Source organism: Rhinolophus hipposideros (genome assembly GCF_964194185.1).
Source record: "Rhinolophus hipposideros genome assembly, chromosome: 13".
Taxonomy (NCBI): domain Eukaryota; kingdom Metazoa; phylum Chordata; class Mammalia; order Chiroptera; family Rhinolophidae; genus Rhinolophus; species Rhinolophus hipposideros.
The window spans coordinates 62,987,780-63,013,905 of record NC_138059.1 but is presented as its reverse complement, the minus strand read 5'-3'; the positions used below and the strand labels follow the sequence as shown (position 1 = coordinate 63,013,905).

The window sequence follows — 26,126 nt, the reverse complement described above, 5'->3', positions numbered from 1 at the left end:
CTTCCTTTACAACTCTTTGCCTCTCCCTGGTCTGTGTGTCCATTCTACAGCTTCACAAGACACGATCCCTGCCTACACCCAGAAATTGCCAACAGATCCTACATCAATTACACATTTTTGATGATATGACATAATCTGATGGCATAAAGGAAGGGATAAAGGAAAGGCCATAGCCATACATTCATTAGGAAATTTAATTTCTTAGCAGTGCAAGAAGGATTGAGAGAGAGTAAAGGCGGAAACCCGTTCAGAAAGATCCAGAAAGAGGTACAAAGGACCAGCCTGAGAACTGGGAGGAGAAATGCACAGCAGGGATGGCACCAAGAGCAAGGTCTGAGATACAGGATACCATAGAGATCAGATGTGAACACAAAAACTGCCCACTTTTATTCCTAGAGTTATGACTAATTTAATATCCAATTGTTTATCTCTTTACATAAATAAGACAATAAAATTGAAAGAGACCTAAGCAATAGATCTGAAACCAATTATTTTTTGAATGACATCATTATCTCTAGGTTAGGAGAATTGTCATAACTATTCATTGCAGTAAAGGTTGAGTAACTGCTACTTCATATTAGTTTTATACAATCAGTCCCAAACAAATCCTCAGAATTTGCATGATTAATAGTCAGAACATTTTCTCACCCTCATACTTGTCCAAACATACTTATTTTAATCTACCCCAAAAAAAATGGAAATTAAAATTTAAAAAGTCAACACCCTTTCATTCATCCTTTTGTTATTTCTTAATGAAAAAAATTAATTCCAAAACTTAATAAAGCAGAATATTTCTAAGTAGGATTTTAGCTGATTTCATGCCATGTTATAAATATATAGTACGTATTAAAATATAGATTTTAGAGATTTATATACAGAAAGAGATTACATATATCTACTCAAATATATTTTAGACCATGACATAAAAATACTCAACAATTTCAAAATCAAATTTATTAGAATGCTTTAAAAACTCTACAGTTTCATTTATTTTTATTTTTTCAACCTATCAATCATACAGTTTCTTCTTAACTAGCCAAATCACATTTCATCAGTCTGCAGTAGTACCACAAAAGCAACACTGAGAAAGGAGCTTTCAAAGATGAGGGTCTTATAAATGATTTTAAGAAAGCTGTTTATCAGAGCACAGCAAAGCAATTTTTAGTAATAATTCATCTTTTCTCCAATTTTCAGGCTAAGTGAGAAAGATAAATGTAAGTACAATTTTATAATTCAGAGAACATTGTCTTGATAATTCACAGCATATGTTACCATCAGTCAACAAGATACTTAACTCCTACTATGTAACAGACATACACTAAGTTCTATGGAAAATATAATGGGGGGAAAATGTGTTAAATTGTGCAAGTGAAAGCACCTGGGAAGTTAGAACAATTGAAAAAGCATGAATACTTGGAGTTAATACTTAGGTTCTACTTCCATTTCACATTTAACTCACTATCTATGTGTTCCAAGGCTCTTTTGATATTACTCTTCCCAACTGTGAAATGTCTGACTTACATTATTATCAGACACAAATATGATAATGCTTTGTAAACTGGATTGTCCACGCAAATAATTATCACCAAAACCATACAAATGGCAATGCAAGGATGATATATGAGCCATAAAATACATAGGAGATGACAGAAAGTGAGAATGGTATGGGATAGATTAGGAAGAAATGTCATTACCAGGAGGTGATATTTGAATTGGGTCTTAAAAGTCAAGTGAATTTGGATATTTGAGAAGAGCAGAAGAGTTACCCCAGCAGAAAGAATACCATACAGCAGAGGCAGAAAGGTAGGTCTGCAACATGTTTATTTGGATGACTTGAGAACCAAACTAACCCTACAGGAGGGATTCTTAGGCGTAACTATAGTAGGAAAGTTTGGACACATATGGTAATGACCTTTTTATAAGGGCTCTAAAATGTCAAGTTGAGATGTTAAGATGTGTGAGATTCAAGGAGGTGAGGTCTATGACAAAAGAAACAAAAAGGTGAAAAGGCTTTTTTCATTGTTATACCTCCCCTGGAAGAAGAGAACTTCATTCATAAAATAAGCAATAAAGGTCTGGAGACATTGAGATGGATCTGGAGACATTTGGAAAGGGGAATCAACAGAGCATTGAGACTGGTTGATAGGGGGGTGAAAGACAAGGAGACAAAGATAACACTTAGCCTTCCAGTCTAGGGAGACTGGAGAAGACCCATGACAGAAAGGAGGTAGGGTGGAAAAGAAGGTGAGTTATCTTTTAAGAGAAGATGATGAATTCAATTTCACACATGATGAGTTGGAGGTGAAAGTGAGACATAGAGTGGAATGTCCTGCATGTAAAAGACATGACATTGAGACGCAAGATCTTAACTGGAATAACATATTTGAACTCACTTTTTTCCATTGTAGAGGCCCTGAGGAATTGATAAGCCTCGTGGGGAAAAAACTTAAAATTGTGTACAAAAGAGAATGAGAATGTAAAAATGAGAGTTGGAAGCAAAGACAATAATGACAGAGTTTCATCATGAACACAAGGGCTGCCTTCCAAGGAAGGAATTTCAAAAAAGTGACACTGAGCCACGTCACATGCCACAGAGAAGTAGAGGGAGATAAAAATTGGGACAGAGGGAAGAGAAACGGTTAAAAAGTGGTCACTGGAAAACTTCAGGAATCTTTTTTTCTAAAAAGAGGGCTCAGGAAGCCATGTTGGGAAGAGTTCAAAAAAAGCAGGAAGCTGTCATACAGCAACATGGTCAAGGAGTCTGAAAGTTTGGGACAGAATTTCCACTGCATGTACGAGCGGCACTGAGATTCAGACGACGTTTCACTCATACTTTTCAATACAAAAGACCTGCTTAATCTGACGGCATAACGTTATTCCACAGAGAGAAAGAAATGAAAGGGATACTTCCTTTTTCCTTCTTCATATATAATACGAAGTTCTGTGGAGTTTGCCAATGGACTTTATTATAGGAATTACTGCAACCAGAAATCAAACTATTACTATCACAGCCAAAAGCAAAGGCATCCGAATCTCTAACAGTGAACTTTAATTATACTTTTAGACATAAGGGATGAGACCAAAATAAAACAAAACAAAACTAAGGTCATCTATCACATCAAACCCTAGTGGCTTCGCATAAATCAGTTTCTTGCATTTCAAATCTCCCTTGGTATACATAGGCTTCTAGTCACAAATTAGCACTTAGAAAATAACCTTGCATATCTCATCACAACAGAGAACTTTGGAACATACATCAGAACCTTATGGGAGTCCTCTAAAGACTTTAAAATATTAATTTCTACACATCCTTACTTCCCCAAATAGCTTACTTTCTTTCTAATCACTATTGTCTTATCGCTTTGCTCAGACACATGGAAAATAATTAGTTGACTGCTTTCAACTTAAATTAAATCAAAATTTTAATATCTTTTCTACTACCAGTATTTCTCATTACTATTGAAACATATGATTAGGTGACTACTGAATGACAGACATCTCCTTATAAATGTAGTCTCCTAGCTAATTTCATTTCTCTTTAGCTTATTTTTCAATGTTTAGTTACCTCTTAGTTTTATAAATTAATTTTGTCAGGATATCCTTTTTCGTCATTCATTTTATTATCCATATTATCTACTTTGTTAAACTCTTAACATGTACATATCTGACTCAAGTTTGTAGTCCCTTACTAGACTTTAAAAACCTTTCCAATATATGGTGAACGTTGCAAGAATTTTTCTCAACAAAGGATTGAAAAAAAAATGTATATACCTTAATATGGTACTGAGTACAACTCACACCAATTCATTTCAAAAACATTTTTGAACACCTACTATGTGTTAGGCATTGTTATAGGGGTTGAGCAAAGAACAATAAACTAATGGTCATGAATCCCTTCTCTTCCCTAATGTGCTCACTTTCTAGTGAAAAAAGAAGCAGACAGAAACAAAATAATTAAGGTATTTAATATGTCAGCAAGTGCTTTCAAGAAATTAACACAGGGAAAGTGAATGGGGAGTATTGGGCTAAAAAGGGAAGGGTTGCAATTTTGGAATATGATGCCAGAGATGTGCCAAAGGCCTAACAGAAGCGAAGCAGTTGGGCTAAAAGATATCTGGGAGGAGAGTGCTCCCAGCAAAGGGGACAACAGTGCAAAGGCCCTGAGGCAGGAGCACGCCCAGCAGGATCCAGGATCAGCAAAGAGAAGATTACCATGAAAAGAGGAGGAGGGTAAGAATGGCAGGAAATGAGATCATAGGGTCCTGCAGGTCACTAGCAAGACTCTGGCTTCTGCTCTGAAGGAGATGAGAAGTATTTGGAGGGATCAGAGCAAAGAAGTGAAATGACCTGACATATTCCTAAAGAATCACTCCAACTACTCTATAAATCCTTGGTTACAGGAATGCAGGAAACCAAGCCATAAACTGCTGGATCAGGGTCACAGTAGCGGGTAGAGGTGGTGAAAAATGAGTAAAGTCTAGAAATGCTTTAAAGATAGAACTAAAAGGATTTGCCAGTATTAAATGAGGGATATGAGAAAAAGTTGTCATTTACGGACATGAGTAAGATCTCAAGAGGATGAGATTGGCAGGAAGGGAGCAGGAGGGGACAGTGTTGGTGATGGGGAGTTTGGTTTGGGCCATGTTAAATTTGAGATATCTCTTCATATTAGACATCTGGGAGGACAGGCAGAAATTCAAGGCTAAAGTTCGGAATGATCACCAAGGGAATAAAGGTAGGTAGATAAGGGAAAGGGTCAGAGCAATGAATCCTGGGGCTCCAGGAAACATATAGCTCCAACAGTTACATGTCATGGAGAAGAATAACAACCAGAAAAAGACACTGAGACAGGGGAGCACAGAGGCAGGAGGAAAGCCAGGAGAGTGCAGTGTCCTGGAAGGAAGTGAGAAGAGAGGATCGATCACTCCTTTAGGTCAAGTAAAATAAGGACGGGGCCCCTGACCATTTGTTTGAGCAACCTGGATATATCACTGGTGACTTTGACAAAGGTGTATTTGGTGGGGTGGTGCAATGAAAGCCAGCAGGGCTGGGTTCAAAAGAAAATACAAGGGGAGTAATGTGAATGCACCTGCCTTCAGCCTCTCTTTCTGTTCTTGGGGTGTGGTCGTGGAACTCTGCTTCCTTCTACCCATCTTCTCCTTTGTCACTTACCTCCATGTAACCCTGAAGCCGCCATCCCTCTGGGGTATCTCTACAATAACTAATAATGACAATTGTAAGACTAATCTTCACGCTGTCCTTAATTACAAAGTACTCCATTTATCTCCACGTTTCTCCCCTATGCTGAGATAGCACAGGGCAGATAAATAGAACAGGCGGCTTGGGAGCAAGGGCGGATGTGTGCTCTCTTGCAAGCCAGTGAACTCCTTTGAGCCTCCTTTTATTTCCTATAAAATTGGGAGGCAAATCCCTACATCACGGGCCTGTTGTGAAAGTTCATGTAACATCATAAATTCCCATCACATAGGAGCTGTGTGGTACCCAGCAGTTACTTTTCCTAGTATGTAGAGGAAGGACCAGAAGTAAGGTCTCACTGTACCAAGTAGCCAAGCCAATTTAACTTTCCTCCTGCACAGTCCAAAAGAAAAAAAAAAAAAAAACCGAAAGGATTCTTTTTTTCAGAGATTTATGTATCTAAAGAACTAGAGTATGGAAAGAGTACAAATTTAACCGAAAAAAGAAGCCTGTTCTGGCCCATGATTGTGGTCACTCTGCCTCATTTCTGGTCATTTTGACCAATTCAGTAATGTCTTTCTTTTCAGTGGTGCTTTTAAAACTATAAATGCATTCCACTTCTCAAGTCCTTCTGTGTTCCTTTCTCTTTGTTATCTCACAGCTCTCTCACCTTTCAAGGAAGCCAGCACACAAGTTAAATCACACTAATCAACGTTTTAGAGGCAGAGTGGAAAAACATTATTTATCTCAATCCTTGATTGATAGGTATGTTAATGTCATTTTATTCATTTTCCTGTATTTCTCAACCCTACCTACACATTAGAATCATCTAGGAAGCTTTTTAAAAATACTGATTCCTGACTCCCCACCCCGTCTCCCCGTTATCCTGTGATTTGAATTAAGTTGGTCTGCAGTGAAGGCCTCATCATATTCCCCACTGATTCAGTCTTTCCAACATTTGCTGGGCTTAGTGGGCTGGCTTTTTCCAGTTCCCCTGCGCCCAACAAAGCCAGTCCTACAATCTGTTGCCTCTAAAGCCAGTCTGTCAGATGACTCTTCCTGACTCAAGGCTCAATTCTGTGATTCTGTTGCTCAAACCTCCCCTATCTCTCCACTGTTCTAAGAGTTCCAGATGCTTCTTCTGGCATTCAAGGCCATTCACCATCTGACCCCAGGCCACCTCGATCACCCACCACTCCTCTATACTAACCCCTCTGTCTGACCATTTTGATCACTGTTCTGCAAAAACAAACCCAAAAAACAAGGCAGCCTTTTCTAAAATCTCCATCAAAAGTATACTGTACTCAAAAACCACAGGCCTTCACTCTTTTGTCACTAGTGACATGTGCAACCAGGCTCTGTCCTGACCCTCCAGGCTCTGGTCTAGAAGGTTCATCAATTGTATCACCATCTCGGAAGAGGAGAATGCTTTTTTCCTCATTTCTTTCACATTTCTTACTCTGAAGTCAAAAGACGGATTACCCCTTGATCAAGAAAAGATGAGTTTGTAGCTATTAGTGTGAGAACTCTTGACTCTGAGTGTTTTTGGTGTATTTTCCCAAACTGTCAGACTAGCCCAATCTCTGTAGGGGGTTGGTGAGGCTGAGAACTCAAAGGAAAATGTCAGCCTTTATTTCTAAATTGGTTCCATCAGAGACATAGAAGCGTGAAAACAGATTAGGGGTATTGTTATTTTTACTGGGATAATTAATCTCGTGTTGTTCAAAAGCTGATGATCATTACAGTATTTCTTCTTAGGAATGGCTCTCATCTGTCGTTTTGGAGTTTGGGTTTGTTTTTTTTTATTCATTTTTGTTTTTGGTTTGGTGTGGCAGTTTGAAGACTAAACAGTATCTGGACCTTACTGTTTTACATGAAATTTAGAGGCTTGGACTCCAGAAAACAGATCTTAACCTCACTGTCAACAACTGTTACCCAAACATATACCATCAAGTTAATAAACAAAACCACTTTGTTCTGTGCCTTCCCAAAATGGAGATAACTGATTTTCCTGCTTATTTTTTCATACTTCCTGAATCTCTAAACAAGTCATAACAACAGTATCAACAATCACGGGGAAGAAGTATTTAAGGTGCTGGGAATTAGAATAAATTGAGCTACAGAAACTAGAATTATAGGATGTTAAGACTGGAGTCAGGCTCAGATGATGGGCAGAAGAGTCTCTAAGAGTCTGTTGCTTTTGCTTGGAGCAACCCATTTCACCTTTGTCCACCTGGGACCATAAATGAACTGAATGAAGACCCTTCTAACATTTACACAGTGGTAGCAAAGTGACACTGCTGGCACAAATTAAATAGCAACCTTCAAACAAGTTGTCGGGAAAGTTTGCAAGCTTTTCCTAAAGGCTCAGTCTGTAAATAAGACTAGACTTGATTTATTAAGGAAGGTCCTGGTGTCTGGTAAGTATTCTTTTGAATTATACAATAATCATAAAACATTAATAAACCTTTCTAGATGGAAAATGGATGAAGGGAATAACTATAAACCTATTGGCTCCAATGATTATTCTAATCATCTAAGGAAATAAGTTTAATAAAAGCAGTTAAAATCTAGCATCTCTCCTTGTTATAAATGTTGGTCCTAATCTTTATTATTACCGGATCATCCACCCCTCAGAAGTTATCACAAGCCTCAAGTCCTTACTCTAAGCTACCTAGCAGGCTGGGAAAAATCATCTCTGTCAGAGGATCCTGAAAGGAAAGGGGTGCAGGGGAGGACGAAATCAGAGTGCGTGGGAAGGGGCTAAGCAGCAGGAAATACATTTCTCAAGTGTATAACGGTGGCCGAGATCCCCGAGGATGTTTCCTTGGCTCTGTGTCACACACTACAGAGAGCTCAGCTGTGTTAACCCTTGACCCCAGTTCCTTTTATGACCCTCTGAATGTCTAGATGTTATCTCAGACCAAATTCTGAACCCAGCCTAGCTTCCCAATGACCAATCCAAGGGCAGTCACGGTGCCCTTGATTAATGAGCAACATTAGCACTCCGCCGTCTCCTGGGACTTTGGAGCTGATGACCTGGATGAGCGCTAACATACTGAACAGAGAGAAGTGGAAAATCTCACAGCCCCCAAGTAAGACCTACCGATGGGATTGAACATTTTGTTACAGAGTTAAAGGGACATTCTATATCTGACTTCCTTTCTAGGCACTGTATCTTGCATTATTTCTTTAGACAAATCGACTTGCCTTTAAAATTCACTGCATATATTCTGTACACATTTTTGTGGTTGGTTTAGCACAATAGCTGTTAGTGTTAAGGCTGATTTTTGTCCCAGTTTTGTCAGAATCACACCACAGTCAAAACCAGTGCCACTGATAAAGGAGAGATAGGAACCCCAAGTTTTTTTTTTCTGTTTTTTTGGTGTTTTATTTTTCTATTTTTTATTTTTCACTTTGAAACAATCAGGCAGACAAGTCACAAACAGCACAAAGAAGTGAGTGGAACAGATTTCAACTTTCTGTGGTAATTGTGTTTGCACTTCCTTTTCACTTTTATGATGTATTAGCCATAGAATGGTCTCGAAAGAGAAACGGAAGAGGAAAGCACAGAACCTTATCAAAAAATACAGCCAGCTAAATCTCTTTCCTTCAGTTATACTTTTTGTTGAAGTCTAATGTAAGTATAATTATTCACCAATGTCTATTCTGAAGTTGGTGATGACGATAGCAATAAATCTATTTCCTTTCCTTTGTGCTACAAACTCAGTAAACTAAAGAATGAAGCTCCACAAAAAGCTGCTTAAAAAAATATCATTTAGAGAACTATGAAAAAATTCTTCAGCACCAAAATTCAAGGTCCCAGACTCTACTAACAGGAAGGCAAGAAACAAGACCTCAGGATGCTGAGGAGAAAGGGAATATTTTCCACAGTCCTTAAGTGACCTTTCTCCTCACCCACAGGCTCTGACAGTGGCTCCCAATGTCACTTCATAGGTCACAAAGGGGCTGCATCCAGCTGTCCACACTTCTCAAGGGCGCCATTTCTATAGGGCCATGCAGAGACAAAACCTAGGAACAAGGAGGGGGAGGGGTTGCAAGGTACAATCCTTACCCTTCCGGTTCCCTCTCAGGGAAAGACCTTAAGCAAGTAAAACATACAAAAGCACTTCATACCTTAGCTTTTAACTCACATCTGGGGTTTTCTAAAGTCAGGGTCACAACACTGGCTTTAGGTGCTGCTGCACATTCAAAAGCTCCAACCCCTCAGTCTCCACCAGCTTGTTCAATACCTCAGGCCACTAGGGGCTAAAGGACACTTCATTTCCAGCAGAAGCTTCTGGTTGCAGTCCTCACTAGACACAAAGCTGCTGTGACCCAGAACCTACTGTCAAACACTGTACAGAAGAAGCTCCTCAACGGTACAGACATATAATTTAGAATGAGGTAGCGTGTTTTAGTTTGCACTTCCAAAGCTATATGACTATTATGTTAAAGTCAATGGAAATGAAAAATGGCAGCTAAAGAATTAATTAGTGAAAGCTTTCAATCTTAGAGTCACTATGCTTTCGCTAATCTTTACATTAGCAATGTATATCTGGGTTTAATTTCATCTATAAATTATAACTATACTGGAGAGTTAAACAAGAGACCTGCTTAGCACTTTCCTCTTGGTTATCACCTGTTAAGGTTAACAGTAAAAAATAAATATTATTTTCCAATATTTTTAGACTTACAAAAAGCAGTGTGGCAGAAAGGACTGAATGCCTGCCTTTTCATCCTATATAAAATGTGAAAACACACATGGATTTTTATTCCCTGTCTCTGCTTCATTCACTCTCTTTGCCATCTAAATGGCTGGCTAATATAGCATACATTTTACTCATTTGTCTTGCATCTCCTGGTTTATAGTGGGAGCTCCATGAACGCAGGCATTTTTCATTTTTGTATGTATCCCCTCAGCCTAGAATAGCGATTGGTTCACAGTAGGTGCTCAATAAATATGCCCTGAAACATTATGAATCAAAATATCTGGACTCTATGCTTTTTGAAAACAATTGTTGGAAAAGACAAATCATAATGGTGAGCATATTAGGGTATTATGTAAATTGACCTAACACATAAGTGACGCTATGCTGAAAATAAGGTTTTTCACAAGTTAAGTAAGTTGATTTAGGAAATGAATACAAAATATCATTCTGATTCCATTTTGTGCTCATCTCTACAGATTACTTAATTCTATTTATTTAAAAAATTACCAGAAATTTCACTTAACACATATCATATACTAAAGAAAATTCTAGAATATCATAGAGGCGTTGGAACTTTGAAATCTGACAGGCTGGAAAAGAAATATTTGTAGCGAAGATATGAAACACAATATAGTGAAGCTATATATTTTTTTCTTTAAATCTGGTTAGCTGACTTTTTCTTTAAAACAAAAATTTATTCAAATATCCTTCCGGACTACCTGAGTCCCTCATTAACATTTGCTTATATTTTCATGATGCCATTAAAGTTGAATCTGACCCAACTCTTCAATTACAGAAATGTGTATGTTTAAAATTAAGAATCCATTCAAGTATCGACTAAACTCTCAAATTTTCTGACAGTCTAACTTATGTTCCTTATAATTAAGCCAACCTTCAGTATAAACTTGAAAAAACCTTAAATCCCAAAGTATAATTGCTACCTTCAAAAATTTCACCATACAGAGAAGGTATAATTTATATTTGAGAAGTTTAGCTCACTGAAAAATATACAGCAGAGATGTCAACTTCTCATGTTTTAATTGAAAACTATCCTCATTTATCCCACAACATGATTCTTCTTGGACTATAAAAGTATACATATGATTGTGCTAATTGTCCTTTCTAGAAACTGAGAAAAATAACCCCATCTATATAACATGGCCTATTTATCAAACTTCATTCCTGACTACCAGAATGCTACCTACTGTCCCTTATCTAACTTACCAAAAGAAGTAGGCCTGGCAAACAGAACACCTCCAGGAATAATGATCATTTTAATTATGGACTCACTTAATTTGTGTTTAAATTACATTAATGCTTTCTACCAATGTGATCCATACAATATCCATTGAATACAGAGCAGTACACTGATATTGGAGAATAAATGGTGTGTGTGTGTGTGTGTGTGTGTGTGTGTGTAAAATTAACCCTTGCATCAAACATGATCTAATCATGTACAGGATAAACATGGGCTATATTTAACACGTAAAACAAAAGCTCAAATCTACTATGAAGTACTAAGTAAATAAGTACAGAAAGATCCAAAATGATCCAAGAGGAATTAAATTAAGCTGAAACTAGTCTCAGTAATGATGTACATTAACAGATAACCAACAAGAGAACTAAGGTTGTCTATTTTGAAAAGGTTCATGGTGTGCCTTCATTTCTGTGCGGGAAATGGCTGATATCTGGGCAATCTTTGGCTCCTGAGTACCTGCGTAGCTCTGACCTGTCTTGGATTGACCATGAACGTCTGTTGCTCTCTTGCTCTTGACTGTTTGCCTAAAATTAGCTATCTTCCTGTCTTCTAGTTTCTGTATACTTCTGGAGTCAACAAGTTCTGTGCCCCAGTTGCAACATGTGCCTTGGTTTACCTAGTCTTGACTAATCAATCACACAGCTTGCACAACCTAGAAATGCCCAGGCCAGTGAATCGCCAGCTGAATCTTGGAATAGCTGCACAATGGATCTACTCAGAATCCCCACTCTCCCACTTAGGAATTGACCAGTGTGTTCTTCAGGTGTGAGTTACAATAATACAAGCCTTAAAGGCAGTTGTGAGTTGTGAGTTATACATGAGTATGCAGTGCCTGACATATAACAAACACATAATAAATGATGATTTCCATATTATCCTGGGATATTTTTTGGAGACTTCAGAAAAATTTAAAAATTATACCAAATCTCCAAATTGCTTCAAACTCTGTAGTGAAAGCCAGTGGGGAAAAAGAAAACTTTAGAGAGCTCTTATGAACATGTGAAAAGATAGATAAATATTAGCTGGATTTCTATGTGGGCAAGAATATATCATTTTAAGGAAAAATAACCCAAATTATATTTTAAGGACCACAGGTTCTTACAGTAAAGGAATCCAAGAATCAATATAAATGATTTGCTGAGGACACAAGCCTAAAGTATCACTGGGGCCCATCATGTGGCAGAGACTACACTTTGCCCCTCAGCATTAATTCTCCACATGTTTATTTTACTATAGAGCTCCCAAAGTTTCACCTTGTACACATAGCTGCCCAACTACACAACATACTTCCCAGTCTTCCTTGCAGCTGGTTCAGCCATGTTACGAAGTTCTGACCAAGAGGATGAGAGTAAAAGTAATGTGTGGAATTTGTGTCCCACCCTCCATCCCCCTGGCGCTGGAATGTGAAAGGGATCTTGGTAAGCCAGTGACAACCATACCAACAAGAACACCCTAACTTATTGGTTCCCCAACCTTCTTTGCACAATGGAACCAGCTCGCTCTCCTATGGACACTGATTTAATTGGTCCTAGGGGACAGCGGAGAAATAGATCGAAGGAATGGGCATCTGAATTACCTAATGGAGCTGAGCTGCTTGCTCCCCTGGAATACTGTTGGGCAACAGTATTGAAAAATTAAATAACCAGAGTTCCAAGAGAGGATGCAAAAAAGGCCGTGTTGATTACATACGGCTTTCATATTCACAAACAATCCCTCTGTGTTGTTTAAACTACTGATATTTGGCCTCAGTGAAAGCAGCTGAACAAATACCCTTCTAAATATATATAATAAACACAAAAATCCTGGTCTTCAGAAAAAAGTATATAATTATGGGTAAAAAAAATACTGTTCTTTTTCTAAAGAAAATCTAAAGTACACAAATAGCAAAAAAAAGAGAGTGTGGTTTTAGCATAATCCAGGGAAATCATTGATAAGCTAGAGAAGATTCATTAAAGAAAAACTAAAAATAAATTTAGGTATTAAGATTATTCAGTTTAACAAGACAAAGGCAGAAAAAATATATTAAAATTTGCCAATTCATTAGAAATTTGTATAACTCAATGAGAACTTAGAAGCAAAATGTGAAATCCCAAAAGGATGATTGTAGGACAGAGTTAAGTAAATATTGATTCATCTAATAGGCCTGTTTTTGATACATTACAGGCTAGATTGCTTTAATAAAGAAATGGACTCCTTCTGTTTCATTGCTCTGTCATTCTCAATATGTGACTTCCATTTCATGGTCCAAAACGGCTGCCCCATCACCTGTCATTACAACCTCATACCAGCCAGGGAGAACGGGGAAAGTACATACTCCTTCATTATAAGGACATATTTTAGAAGTTACCCATGCCAGTTCTTCTCACTGTCCAGAACCTATTCCACTGTCCAGAACCTATAAATACTACTATGCCCACACTTAACTGCAAGGGAAGCTGGGAAATGTAGTCTTAAGATGGACAATCATGTACTGAGCTAAAGTTTTTATCACTACAGAAGGAAAGACTCTTGGATATGGGGGACTATTGGAATTCTCTACCAGAAGTCTCATTATTAAGAGGCACAGGAAAAACAGATAAAGTTGTATCTACAATATTTTAAAAAATCTGTCCAGTGTAAAATATATAAATACAAAAATATTTCTATGCAATATATATAAAAATATATTAAAGTTTATAAAGTCAAACATGAAATAGTTATACAGTGTAGGAAAATAATGAAAGTCCCCCTTCCTCTCATAGTTTCACTTCTGGATAAATAATGAATTATTAAAATAATCTTGGAATAGGTGGATACGGAACTAACATTTAGGTAAAATAATGTCTTTCCATAGCTTCTCCCCTAGTGCTACTGACAGAAATAAAACTTTGGAATGGGAGATGTCATTTCTGGAATCCTAAAATTTCTTTCTTTGGGGCAAATAAGAAAAAAAAACTAGAATCCAAGAAAGCAAAGCCAAGTTGAGGCATTACAAGGCATCAAAGGAAAACATTTCTTACACAATCACTGAAAATATGTCACAATCTATAAAGTCTCTCTGACTGGCAAGAAGACAAGTTAAACAGATAATTAAAATAACAAGAGCAAAGTCAAACATAGATATTAATCCTTATTTGACTGTCTCAGAGAAACGAAGTTTTAAAATGAATAAAAATGTTTACCCATTTATACTCCATATTGCTATATTTTTGTTATAAACCCAGAGAAATCTTTTATATCAGTATTCTAAATTTAACCTGCTAGAGTCATTTCTGAAGTATTATACCATTTAACCTTTTCAAATAAAGGACTTGCTTTTTAATGGGAAACATGCATTTTGCATTAATGACAGAACACAATGTCCTTGGCTTAGATATTCTCCAGCAAAACAGGTCCTTTTTTGTACACTATACTTAGCTATATGGCAAGACTAGAATACAACAAATTTATTCAAGGAAGTGTTTAAAAATTACAACCTTACCTTAAAATACCAATTTTCTTAAAATTACAATCATTGAACTCCTGGATCAAATGAAATAGTGCATGACAATGGGGAGAAAAAATCAGAAAAAAAAGTTTTTATTAGATGTTAGGATTTGAGTGATTATGCTCAATACTACTGAAAAAGTGACCCAACTTCAATTTTAAGCAAGGAAACATTTCCTAGGGGATGTTTTTCCTATATATTGATTGTCTCAGATAAATATAATGTCATAGATCAAAGAAATCTTGATTTTAATATGGCTAATTCAATTTTAATAAGTTGAAAATTAAAACTGCATCTATTATGAAAAGTAAATATTATAAATAAGATTTCTTTAAAGAATTAACATAAAGAGCTATTTTTAGGTCAAGCTAACTATAATCAAAACTCAAACATAATTTCATTTGGTATGAAAATATAATGCCAGGTATAGAGTACAAGAACACTCAACAGAACATTGAGAAAAAAATGTAATCACCTCAAAATGTTGCCAGATAAATTAATGTTTTCTTTCAAAAAGTGTGTACAATGATGGCTATGTGCATTAAATGTAATAAAGACATTATATACAATTTGTATCATGTTTTTAAAAATGATTACATCATTATTTCCAAGATTTAAACCTTGTCATAATAGACATAATAAATCAGTACAGATTACTTCTCTATTCTGACTTTCAAATTTATGTGATGCATTTAAGAAAGTCATATTTCAAAGAATGATTATACAAAGATATTATACAGACATCCCACAAAGCTCAGATATCTATGTTCAGTTCCTTTTACTATTCCTAAAAGTCTATGCTCCAAATCTTAATTATTGTTTTCGGGGCACGTCACTCTCGGCCAATACAAACAACAAAACAAAAACAAAACCAAAACGCAACACAAAGAAAAAAATGAGTTTAACACCACAGAGACATAAAAGCCATGGGGTAGAAACCTTCAACTTCTCTCTCCCCTCAAGTGACCCTTGGCCTACATCTTTCCCTCCTCCCAGAGAAAAATATTCCTCCCTGACCCCAAGACCAGCTCCCATCCCCGCAATCCTGAAGGCCTCTCTCACCTCCCGAGTATCTTTATTGATCTATTAAAACCCCCAGTATGCTTCTAGGATTGGAAGGGAAAAGGGTCAAGGGGCAAACCAGGTGGCCTGAGCAAGTTCTGGACTAAAGTCTGTGAGGTAGGACACACAGAGGAGAAAGAAATAAAATAGGAATTTGGGGAGGGAAAAAGAGGAAATGCTTAGGACCTTCCAGGACTTTATCTACATAAGCTGATTTGAACTTCCGGCCAGCTCTGTGGGATATTATCAAATGTGTTTTCCAAATATGAAAGGAGGCATGAAGAGGCCATGTCATTTGCCCAAAGTGACACGGTTTGCATATTTCAGTGCCAGGACTTTAATCCAGGTCATCAGATTCCCTAAACCCATGCTCTGCACCAAGCACTTCACCCCACTGTCCCACTTTGGGAGGCAGAGCGCTGGGAACTGTTTGCAGGGAGGTACAAAGGCCATCCAGCTGTAAGTGCCACCAGCTCTGGACCAGAGAAGCAGAATTTTAAAAATATACAAGAGTCAGCTTGCTCATTCTGAGAGTCTGCAATGACATTCTGCTGAGTATGTTCCACGGCAGGATGGCTCAGTGGATCCTGCCAAATACTTTCCTTGTTTCCCAGTGCCAGGGGGACTCTTGCCATTGTTTGTCAGAACATGCATTTCACTTCCGCCATGCTCTGAGGTAGCTGCTTTAGTTCCCTTTTTATTGTCTCCTTCCCGGGGCTGTACTCATCTTCCTCAGATGAGGAACACAATGGTCCCCTTACGTTACTAACTTAAATGGTCTCCTTACGTTATTAACTTATGTCTACCTTTGCATTTACCACCAAACTTTGAATAGTTTCTCCATCTTCTTCACTTCCTGAGCTTCAACGCATGTCTCAGCTCATTCTGAGTCAGGCTTCCGCTCACACACTACTGAAGCTAAAACCCCAGTGAGGGCTAACTGCCAGATCCCGTGGCCTCTTCAGTCTTCACACTATCTACTTCTCTGAAGTTGATACTTGAAAGAAACCTTTCTTCTGGGAACTAGATCCTTCCTTGTCTTTCAAGAGATCATTCTCTCCTGACTCTTTGTTTCAACCTTTGACAGCTGAGTCCAAATCTCCAGTGCACTCTACTCTTCCTCTAGCCTTTAAATACTGGCCACCCGTGGTTTGTATGTTTTCTTCCTGGAATTGTTCCCCTGATGCCATCTCATCCACCTGATGGTTTCAACATATATGATTTGTTAATGTCTAGATCTCTAACTTTTGCCCCAAGTTCTTTCCTAAGTTTTATCTCCCTATGTTCAAAAATCAGCAGAATTTGCAGCTCAGCATGTCCAAAACCAAATTCACTTTTCTCCTCCTCCCAAAGCTGATCTGTCTGTCCCTTGCATTCCATTCCTTGGTTAATCATATGACCCATCTTATCTTCAAGCTAGAGACCTAAGTAACACCCTATGTTTTCCATTCTACTTAAACCTTCACTTCTGAATGATCACAATTACTACATGCTCTATCTAAGAAAGGTCTCCTAGTTGTTGGGTGTTTGGTTTATTTGTGGTTTTGTTTAGTTTGGTTTGGTTTTAGTTTGGTTTTGCTTTATCTTCTTCATTGTTTCTACCTAAGACCAGACATTCCACATGGTCCTTACCTGGACCATGGCAGAAATTCCTAATAGGTACTAATAACTAGACTCCAGTCTTTGTTCCTCAATCCTGTTGACAGAATTCTCATGCTACATAAGAAACAAAGCTAATCTCAATAGATGCTATTTTTACATTAACATCATCATATTATAACAAGGTATAATTTATACAAATAAACTGTAAGACTAACGACACATCCCTCTGTGTAGAGAGCAAGTTCTGGCCATAGGATTAATATTCCAACAATCAGAATTATGAATGAACCTCATTTAGTTCATGGTATATTTACCACATGAGTCAAGACATCTCAAGGACAGCTTCCTGATACCATCCTCATGTATACACTTCAGGTTAGAAATAGGCTAGAAAACAAAGGACCCAGTCAAATCACCCCAGGAGTTGTGCCCAGCCAGGTAAATCAAATAGCAGCTCTCTTGGGGCTTACGATAAAAATAGGGCAGACAGCAGACCCTGGGAGCCAGATCACCTTGGTAGGAGCAGAAATCTGTATTACACAAGCCAGACTGTGTTTGTGTTTCATGTTGTTTCTAGGTTTACTGGCTTATGCTCTCCATTGGCAAAGAACAACTTTTGAAAGTTAAAACCTTACCCAGATGAAGAGGAGCAGGGTCGGGTCTTCTCTGTGTGTTTGTGTGGACTGCTGAAGAAGCAGTGTGTGCTGAGGCCCGGGAGCTGGCGGGAACAGGGCATCAGCAGAAGGAATTCCAAGGTGACACTCAGGGACTCGTGGCCTGGCAACTTCTTCCCATGGGAGACCCCTTCCCAAGTGCCAACCTTGGCACTTGAAAGTCTTAAACTCGTTTATTAAAAAGAAAGCAAGCATCCCCTCACAACTGATTTCCCAATGTCTTTAGCTAAAGTCAGAATTTTAAAGAATGGAATCCTACTCAATCCAGACTGACTTTATCTCATCTCCTATCAATACGCCCAAAGTATACAGAACTTTCTTTTCATCTTCAATGCTTCAGCACCCCCAACCCGCCATATTGAAGTCACACTGAACAAGCTACTTTTGGAGGCATGGCGAATTCTCCTCCCAGTCTGGCACATTCTTCCTTACTTAGCCTTCAGCAATCAGCTCTATTATCACCTCTTCCCCAAACTTCCTTTGCCCCCCAGCCTGAGGGAGCCCCTTGATGCCTCCCTACCCTCCCTGATGCTCTCTTATCCCTCTATGGTTATCCCCTGTCACATGGCATGGTGAATATTTGTATACTGAGGGTTAGGGATGCACCATGAATTTGGGGTTGGGGGAGACACAGTGCAGCCCATAATAGAAGCTTTAACATAATGTGTTGACTCAATTAATCTTAGCCTGGAAAACTTAGATCACGGCTGAAAGAAGTTGTTTTCAGATTCATTCAAACTGCTTTGTTTGCTTTTGTTTCACTTGCCTGTTTGTTTTCTTGAGCACCTGCTATTGACAAAGCACTGTATTTAGGCCAAGAAAAGTGTACAAAGGAAGTAAATGTACCGTTCCTATTCTCTTGGAGTTTACCATCTAGGTGTTTTTTTGTTGTTGTTGTTTTTTAACTGCTTCAGCAAAAACACAAATCAGAAGAAGATGGAGCTATGCTAGAAGCCAGGGTGGAGAGTCTGAAACCACACATTTCAGCTTCTCCGGACCCCGAATGAGGGCCCCTGAAGCCAAACCACAGTACTCAAGAGCTTGAGAGAGCACCATTTGAAAGAACTAAGAGACACACATCTATTAGGCCACGTAAGATAATGAATATGCAATTGTTTAGTGTAAACTGTAAAGCACTGTACTAACTACAGTGGTTGTTACATAGACTATAAAGTGTCCTCACTGTCTTAAAGTCAACTGAGCATTTTCACAAGAACCCCATGGGAAGAACCGCACCGACAGAAGGAAAACATAGGAGGATACAAAGAAGAGACTCAGAGACACAGGAAAGGGCAGAGGAGAATATGACAGACAACAATTAAACACTAAGGATGACCAGTATGCGTGGCTCTGGAGAACAACCCTAGCATCAGAGGAAATAACAGTAATTATTTATAGGGCCCTTCAGTGAGCCAGACACTGGGCTGAGCCCAACGCATACATCAATGTCACCCTTACAGCAAGCTTGCGACATCTACTGTTTCCCCATTTTACAGATGAAGAAAATGGGGCTTGAAAAGGTTAGGAATGTACCCAAAGTTACACAATAAATTAGAGACAGGACTTAGATTCTGTGGCATCAGAGGTCAAAGCCTTGACAGATAAAAAATGTCTAATATCGTTGGTTTATGACAAGACACACAACAAAGTTTTTGTCTTAATGTGCCTACAGTGTGGAATGACCATGCGTTCCGATTGGCCAGGAACAATTCCATTTCACATCTGTTTCTCAGTGTAATGATTGGGGAAAAGTGTTATTAAAGGTACTGAAATATAAAGGCTTTTTTTTTCTTTCTTTCATGTATCCTCTCTGCTCACACTCCACTGTCCCACTGGACTTCACTTGAGAAAGACAAATATGAAGATAAAATCAGCAAGAATTTCAAGATGGTGCTAGAGCCTTAAACGAAGCTCAGGGTCTTTCCGAATGTTAAGTCCTGTGTGAGACCCATGAGGTTGGCTCTGATCTGTCCTTTTTCCATCCACCCACATGGGTCTGTGAAACCATTGTGATCTTGGCATGTGCTGTGATTGGGTTGCAAACAGGAAACTGGTAGCAACCTACTAGTGTCCAGACTTTGGACATTAAATGCTAGATCCATAACAGCCCTTCTTTAGAAGAAATGTTTTAGAGTATTTCTAATGAAGCACAAAATATCATCTCCTGAGCAAAATAAGAACATACATTCAAATAAATACTGTCACTCTCTCGTCTACCATTTTATCTTTGACCTAAAAATAATTAATCCAGATAATGTAATCTATCCAAGGTCTCGAAGATTTAGTACACAATGAATTGAAATAATAGCATGTTACAAAGTCTTTAACACCTCAATGCCTGATTTAAATTGTGTTTCTGTTTTAAATGCAGTTACTACATGTTTAATTCAAAATATTTTGTTCTATACAGTAAATACATATACATCTAAGCAACACTTAAGTAACTACCACTCTCTATACAGACCAAATGAAAGAAAAATCAGAAATATAAGGATGATTAAGGAACTGTCCTTAAAATGGATAGGAGGTTTGAGGATAGGTCAATTTGCCCATTCATTCATTCAGCATGTATTGAGTATCTACAATGTCACAAGCACTGCACAAAATTCTGGAGATGAATAAAATGTGGCCTGGTCCTCAAGAAGCTTTCATTCTAGTAGACTGAGACGAAGGTAAACAAATAAATGCACAAGCTTTCTTTGGTGCTAAGGAAGAAGTGACTGCAGGGGATCGGTGGGTACAAAGCAGAGAGCATTCTTGCCTGAGGTGGGGGGCAGGCAGCAGGGAGAGGTTCATGAAAGCTTTACGGAAGAAGATGAACTGAGCCTTGAAAACCCAGCAGGTAGCTAAGGACTTGGGAGGAGCAAAAGAAGTGGTCGGAGAAAGCATGGTACCCCATGGAAAGTAAGAGCTGCTCTAAATGACAGCAGCAAGCTAAAGGACAGATCCTTGTTCAATCAAGAAGTGTGTGCCTGTGCGGCAACTAGAGAGAAGGTGCATATAGATTGATTCTATAGAGAAAAAAGGCAATGTTCCTGGATTATCTGGGGGTGGGAGTGGGGAAAGGTGCTCTCTCCTTCAAAGGTGAAGGGTTGGAAATGAGAAGAGAAAGGAATCGAAAGTATAAAAGATCTTAGTAGGAAGTTTTTCCTTCAGGTCATATAATCATTTAATCAAGAGAAATAATACTGTTCTGTTGGCTTATTTATAGGCCCGCAAGTAAAAATATGTTCTTGGGAACACTAAAAATATATTTTCTATCTCTTTGTGTGTAATAAAGATAAGAGTTACCCTTCATCTGTGTTAATGGCTTGAAACAATGATAGAAATCTAAATGACTAATCTAACAAATATTTAAATTTGACCTAGGAAAGCACTATCAAATTTTTGCAACAAATTTACCACTGTACGTATTTAATACTACAGTTATTTTTTAAAAAACAGCTTTTATTGTTTGTCTGCATTTCTGATTGTTCCATTAGGATGGACTCCTCGAAGATGAGTTACCAGACCAAAGGGTTTAAATATTTTTAAAGCTCTTGGTACATATTAGCTTCGGCTAAAATTAAAACTAGAGTGATTACATCAACTGAAGATGACCAAGTGAAATAAATGGGAATTAAATGTTACTATAAATAATACCCCGAAAAAAAATCTAAAAATGTATTATATTATAAGTAAACCTTAGGCTTTAGGCTTTGATTAGTTATAAGACTATAAGATGAACAAATTGGTTTTTAAAGTAGTTTAGGTTAGCTATTTCCCTAAATGAGGACTCTGCACGGTACCTTTTTTTCATATACCTCCAGAAAGATGTAACTAGGTAACGCAATTTAAGAAGTGGCTCAGATTTTAGAAATCGAAGGACTTTGTCGCCACCGAAGTTTTATGAAAGCCAAATTTGAAGTTATTAAAAGTCCAAATCTCCTTACAAACATGTTTTTGACACTGCTGCATGGAAGTGCACAATTCTATTTATCACCAATTACCAGGATAGTCTCCAATAAGCACACATTTCCAAAGAATGTGGCCCTTGGGGGCTCAAGTATGATAGGCTGATTTTAACTTGAGGAATTAACCAAAAGCCAACTTGGGCATCTTACATCCCTCGAGAGAGTCTTCTTTCCTTCTTGTCATAATTAAGAAGTGAATTTTCTCTATCATAATTATAAGCAGAAAGTTTACATCTTTCAGAAAACTGAGCCGGAAGTTTGGCCTTTGAAACATTTCCCGTTGGACCAACGGGTTATGGGTCAAGGTAATGGAAGAGGAAGGTGATTTGAGTGACATTGCAAAGGCTAAATAAAGCTCAGTTCAAATGATGCTCTCACCCGCATCTGGGTGGCGAGGCGTCAAGCCTCAAATTCTTTGTCTCTGCACCAGCGCGTAGAAAAAAAAAAAAAAACAACTTTTGAGCGATGTCTCAGAAGACTCTCGCACTCAGTTTTGCCCCTACTTGGCTCTAAAATGAATGAAGTGTTTTCTCAGCAGACATCCAGTGCGTCAAGGTGTAAGTTTGAAGCAAAGTTCCTGCCAGTTCTAGGAAATGCCTACGTTTTTGACAGGAGTTTTATTCTGCGGCTCTCCGGGGCTCGGCGTGAACAGGAGCCCAGGACTAGCGCGGGCGACAGACTTAAACCGGGGTGGGGGAGGGGCGCAGGGGCTGTGGGGCTGGGACGGGGTGAGCAGCACATGTGGCTTTCATATCCAACAGCTGCTAGAGATCATAACCCCGCTGCTGTTTCTGTACCCTCCACCGAAATCCTCTGTTTCAGAAATTTATTCTAACTAAAGGGACTTCACTGCCGTGCAATCTGAATCATGAACTCAAGCTCTAGGAGAATCCAGGATTTGTGTTTTTAACGAAACGTACCTGCCCACAGCAGACGGACTTTAATCACCAAGCCAAAGTCTCAACACCAAATCCCCAGGGAAGGAAGACGGGGGGGGGGGGGGGGGGGGGGGGGTCAAGGGAGGCAAGGATTCCCCGGACGAGACACTTCTCCCATCCGAGCTCACTTTGCAAACCCGCAGCTCTCCGAGGCCCTGGCCACTCAGTGCGTGCCAGGAATTCAAACTGGCCCGCGGGGGTCACCGCGCGCGCGCGCGACCACAGCGTGGGTGCGTGGATTCCCGCGTGGGCGCCCGCGATGCAGGGACTGGTGCCGGTGCCGGTGCAGACAATGCCGCGCGCGCTGCCCCGCCACCCGCGCGGCCCCCGCGTGTGGCTGCGGGCCACTCACCGACACCAGGAACTCCAGCGTGCCCACGTAGTCGCGCTCGGTCTTCTGGAGCTCGCTGAGCACGCACACGCGCAGGCGAAGCTGTTTCTCCAGGTCCTTGGCGCTCTCGTCGCTCATGGTGGGCGGCGGGACGCGGGGCTGGCCCGAGGTGCTGCGAGGTGCCCCGGCTCCGCACCGCGGGGAAGGAAAGTTGCTGCCTCTGCAAAGTCCGAGGAGGGACGGGCGACTTTACATGCCGGGGAGAAGCGGGGGCAGGGGGGACAGGCGGTGGCGCCCGCTGGAACTGCGACGCGGGAGGCGCAGGGCTCTGCGGCTGAAACTCCTGGGAGACGGGGCTCCGGCCCGGGACCTGCGCGCCCGGCCCCGCAGCTCCGGCCTCACACGGCCCGGGCTGGAGGGGAGGCGGCTCCGGCAGCCACAGCGGTGACTTGGACATTAATCAACTGCTTTGTATCCATGTGACTCCGACCCTTTACCCTTAGCCAAATCTCAGGAAAAAGGAAACACAACCCTGGGGAAGTGTGTTGCATGCCAGCTAACTAAACACACACACACACACACACACACACACGCACACACACACCACTTGAGATGGAACTAATTGGAGATTCCCAAACCTAGGAGGATATACTCCAAGACACAGCGCGAGGATTGCTCCTGTGACCCCCGCCTATTGTTTAGCTTTAATGTGTTTTGTACAAATCCTGAAAGCAAAGCAACAAGTCCCCACGGTTACATAACTGGATGGGAACAAAAACAGCCATAGTCTTGACCCTCTCCCGTCTTTGAAAAGAAACACATTGATTTTGGGTTTTATTCAGGCACAAAACAGGTTTGCTTTTAAACCCCCCCCCAACTGAGAATATTTCACAGGGCAGATACCCTCCTGCCAGTACTTAGAAAGTCAATTAGCATAATAAATGAAGACACTATGGGAAAGTGACAGCCTGGGCCTATACAATAAGCTCCAGATACAATGAGTATCACCAGTGCACTATGCTGTTTTGAAGGGAGATCTTTTGCATGTCTGTAACTTTTTTTCATCATCTAAATAATCTGTATGTAAATTCAACCGGAGGCAAGAATATTTGTGCCAGTCTTGTTTCTAAGAGCTGCTATCGTTTAAAACAGTGTCGCTAATTGAAAAGACAAAGAGGTTATTGACTGATCATCAAAAGATGTATAAATGAAGATATATGTAGATATATTCTTAGGCTTTGAAAAATGGAGAGAAACAGATTATGACCTGATTTTAATGTTTATGTTTATTGCCTTTTCTCACTTGGAGCCAGAACTTAATGAGCACTGAATAATTCTAATTAATTTAACAAGCAAGCAAAACAATCCATGTATATTTTTGTCTTGATATTATCCACGTATATTTTTCAGAGTCATCTTTTCCTACTCAGAACAACTTTAAACAGTTCTCACTAATGACCTTTACATAAACTGAACAGTGAATGGTTTTGATGTAAGAAAGTGGCCTGTTCATTTGTTCCAATAGTGGAAAACATTTGCAAAACTCTAAAAAAGAAAGATGCTTTCCACATTATTGACATGAAAATAATTATCAGTTTTCCAGACGATGTCTTTTCAGAGCATGGTTTGTGATGAATCACTCTACTCCTCTGTAATGAAACAAACAGGGACTTTTCCTCTCATATTAAGGACCCAGTTTTTGCATGATGCGAGAGGAGCTGGTAGACAAGACACCGTTTCCCTCTCTCTGTGGCACTTGGCTATTTAGAGGTAACCATCAGCAAAGGACAAATAGCAAGTAAATGGCTTCACACGCTGTGGCAGAAGAACAAAGGGCAAGGCACAGGAAAGAGCAGACCTCACAGCACCTGGTAAACAATAAACAAAAGAAACAAACGGAAGACCTGGGAAACACGCATCCAGGAATGAATGGGAAAATCAAACGTGACTGAACCTTTTACAATGCGCGCCAGGCAACAAGGTACAAATGCATTTCCTGCTCCCTGGGTCTGCACCCTTCTCTAATGTAAAAAGTAAGTAAATAAATCATGCTTTCCATCAGCTGTTCTCCTAAATACCATAATATTTCTCTCACCAATTATCCCCATCGGAGGAGAACTGTTTATGCAATTTCCTTCTATCAAAAAAAAAAAAAATCTGTCTACACACAACCCCCTAGAGACACGGTCTCACTTCCGAGAGCAATATACTGAGCTTGAATGAGCAGTGGGGTTTAACCCACCCAAAGCATACGCTTCAGTTCTACAAACATGTGCTGAGGACCTCTTCGTGTATTACACAGTGCTCGGGCCTGACACCACAGAGACCTTGATCTCTAGGCAAATATTTCTCAAGGTGGGTCACAGACCATTGCATGACAATCCCCTGAGGTCTTGTTAAAATGAACATTCCTGGCCCCATCCCAAATGTATTGAATGAGAATCTCAGAAAGGTAAGCCCTAATCTTATTTGACAGGGTCTTCAAATGTTGACACACGAATATCTGAGAGCCACCATTCTAAAGACTTACAGTTGAGTGGAATAGAATGTCACAAGTATAAGTAACTCTATAAAAAGGCAAATGGCAATGAATACTTTGTGAACAAAATACACAAGGAAGCTAGCAGAAAAATATTCGTATTGGTGTGCAGATTCAGATTTCTCTCAGAAGTGCCCACGTAAAAATTATTGACAGTTTCTGCCCACTGTTCTGCTCTTCTGTGTACTCCTCTATGTCATTTGTAATTAATGAACAGCCTCAGGACACCATGTAGTACTACCTTCTTCCAGACGCTTCTCAGTAGCCCGAGTTCGAGTTCCTAATTCCTCATCAAAGACATAAGAGCATAAGAAAATAGGGCTACAGTATCTGGAAACCTTCACTTTGATGGTAAATAAGGTCTTTCATAAACTCTGAATGTGTTGTATCCCTCC

General features: G+C 39.5%; 1 protein-coding gene across 1 annotated transcript in view; it reads right to left on the bottom strand.

Annotated features, from left to right (window-relative positions):
- The window catches only part of PREX2 (phosphatidylinositol-3,4,5-trisphosphate dependent Rac exchange factor 2), a 242,281-nt gene extending 218,475 nt beyond the window's left edge, over window positions 1-23,806 (bottom strand). The window contains exon 1 of the mRNA XM_081070293.1: window positions 23,214-23,806. Coding sequence (XP_080926419.1) covers window positions 23,214-23,330 — 117 coding nt within the window. The 5' untranslated portion in view covers window positions 23,331-23,806. The remainder of the gene's footprint in view (window positions 1-23,213) is intronic.
- Window positions 23,807-26,126: the final 2,320 nt, after the last annotated feature.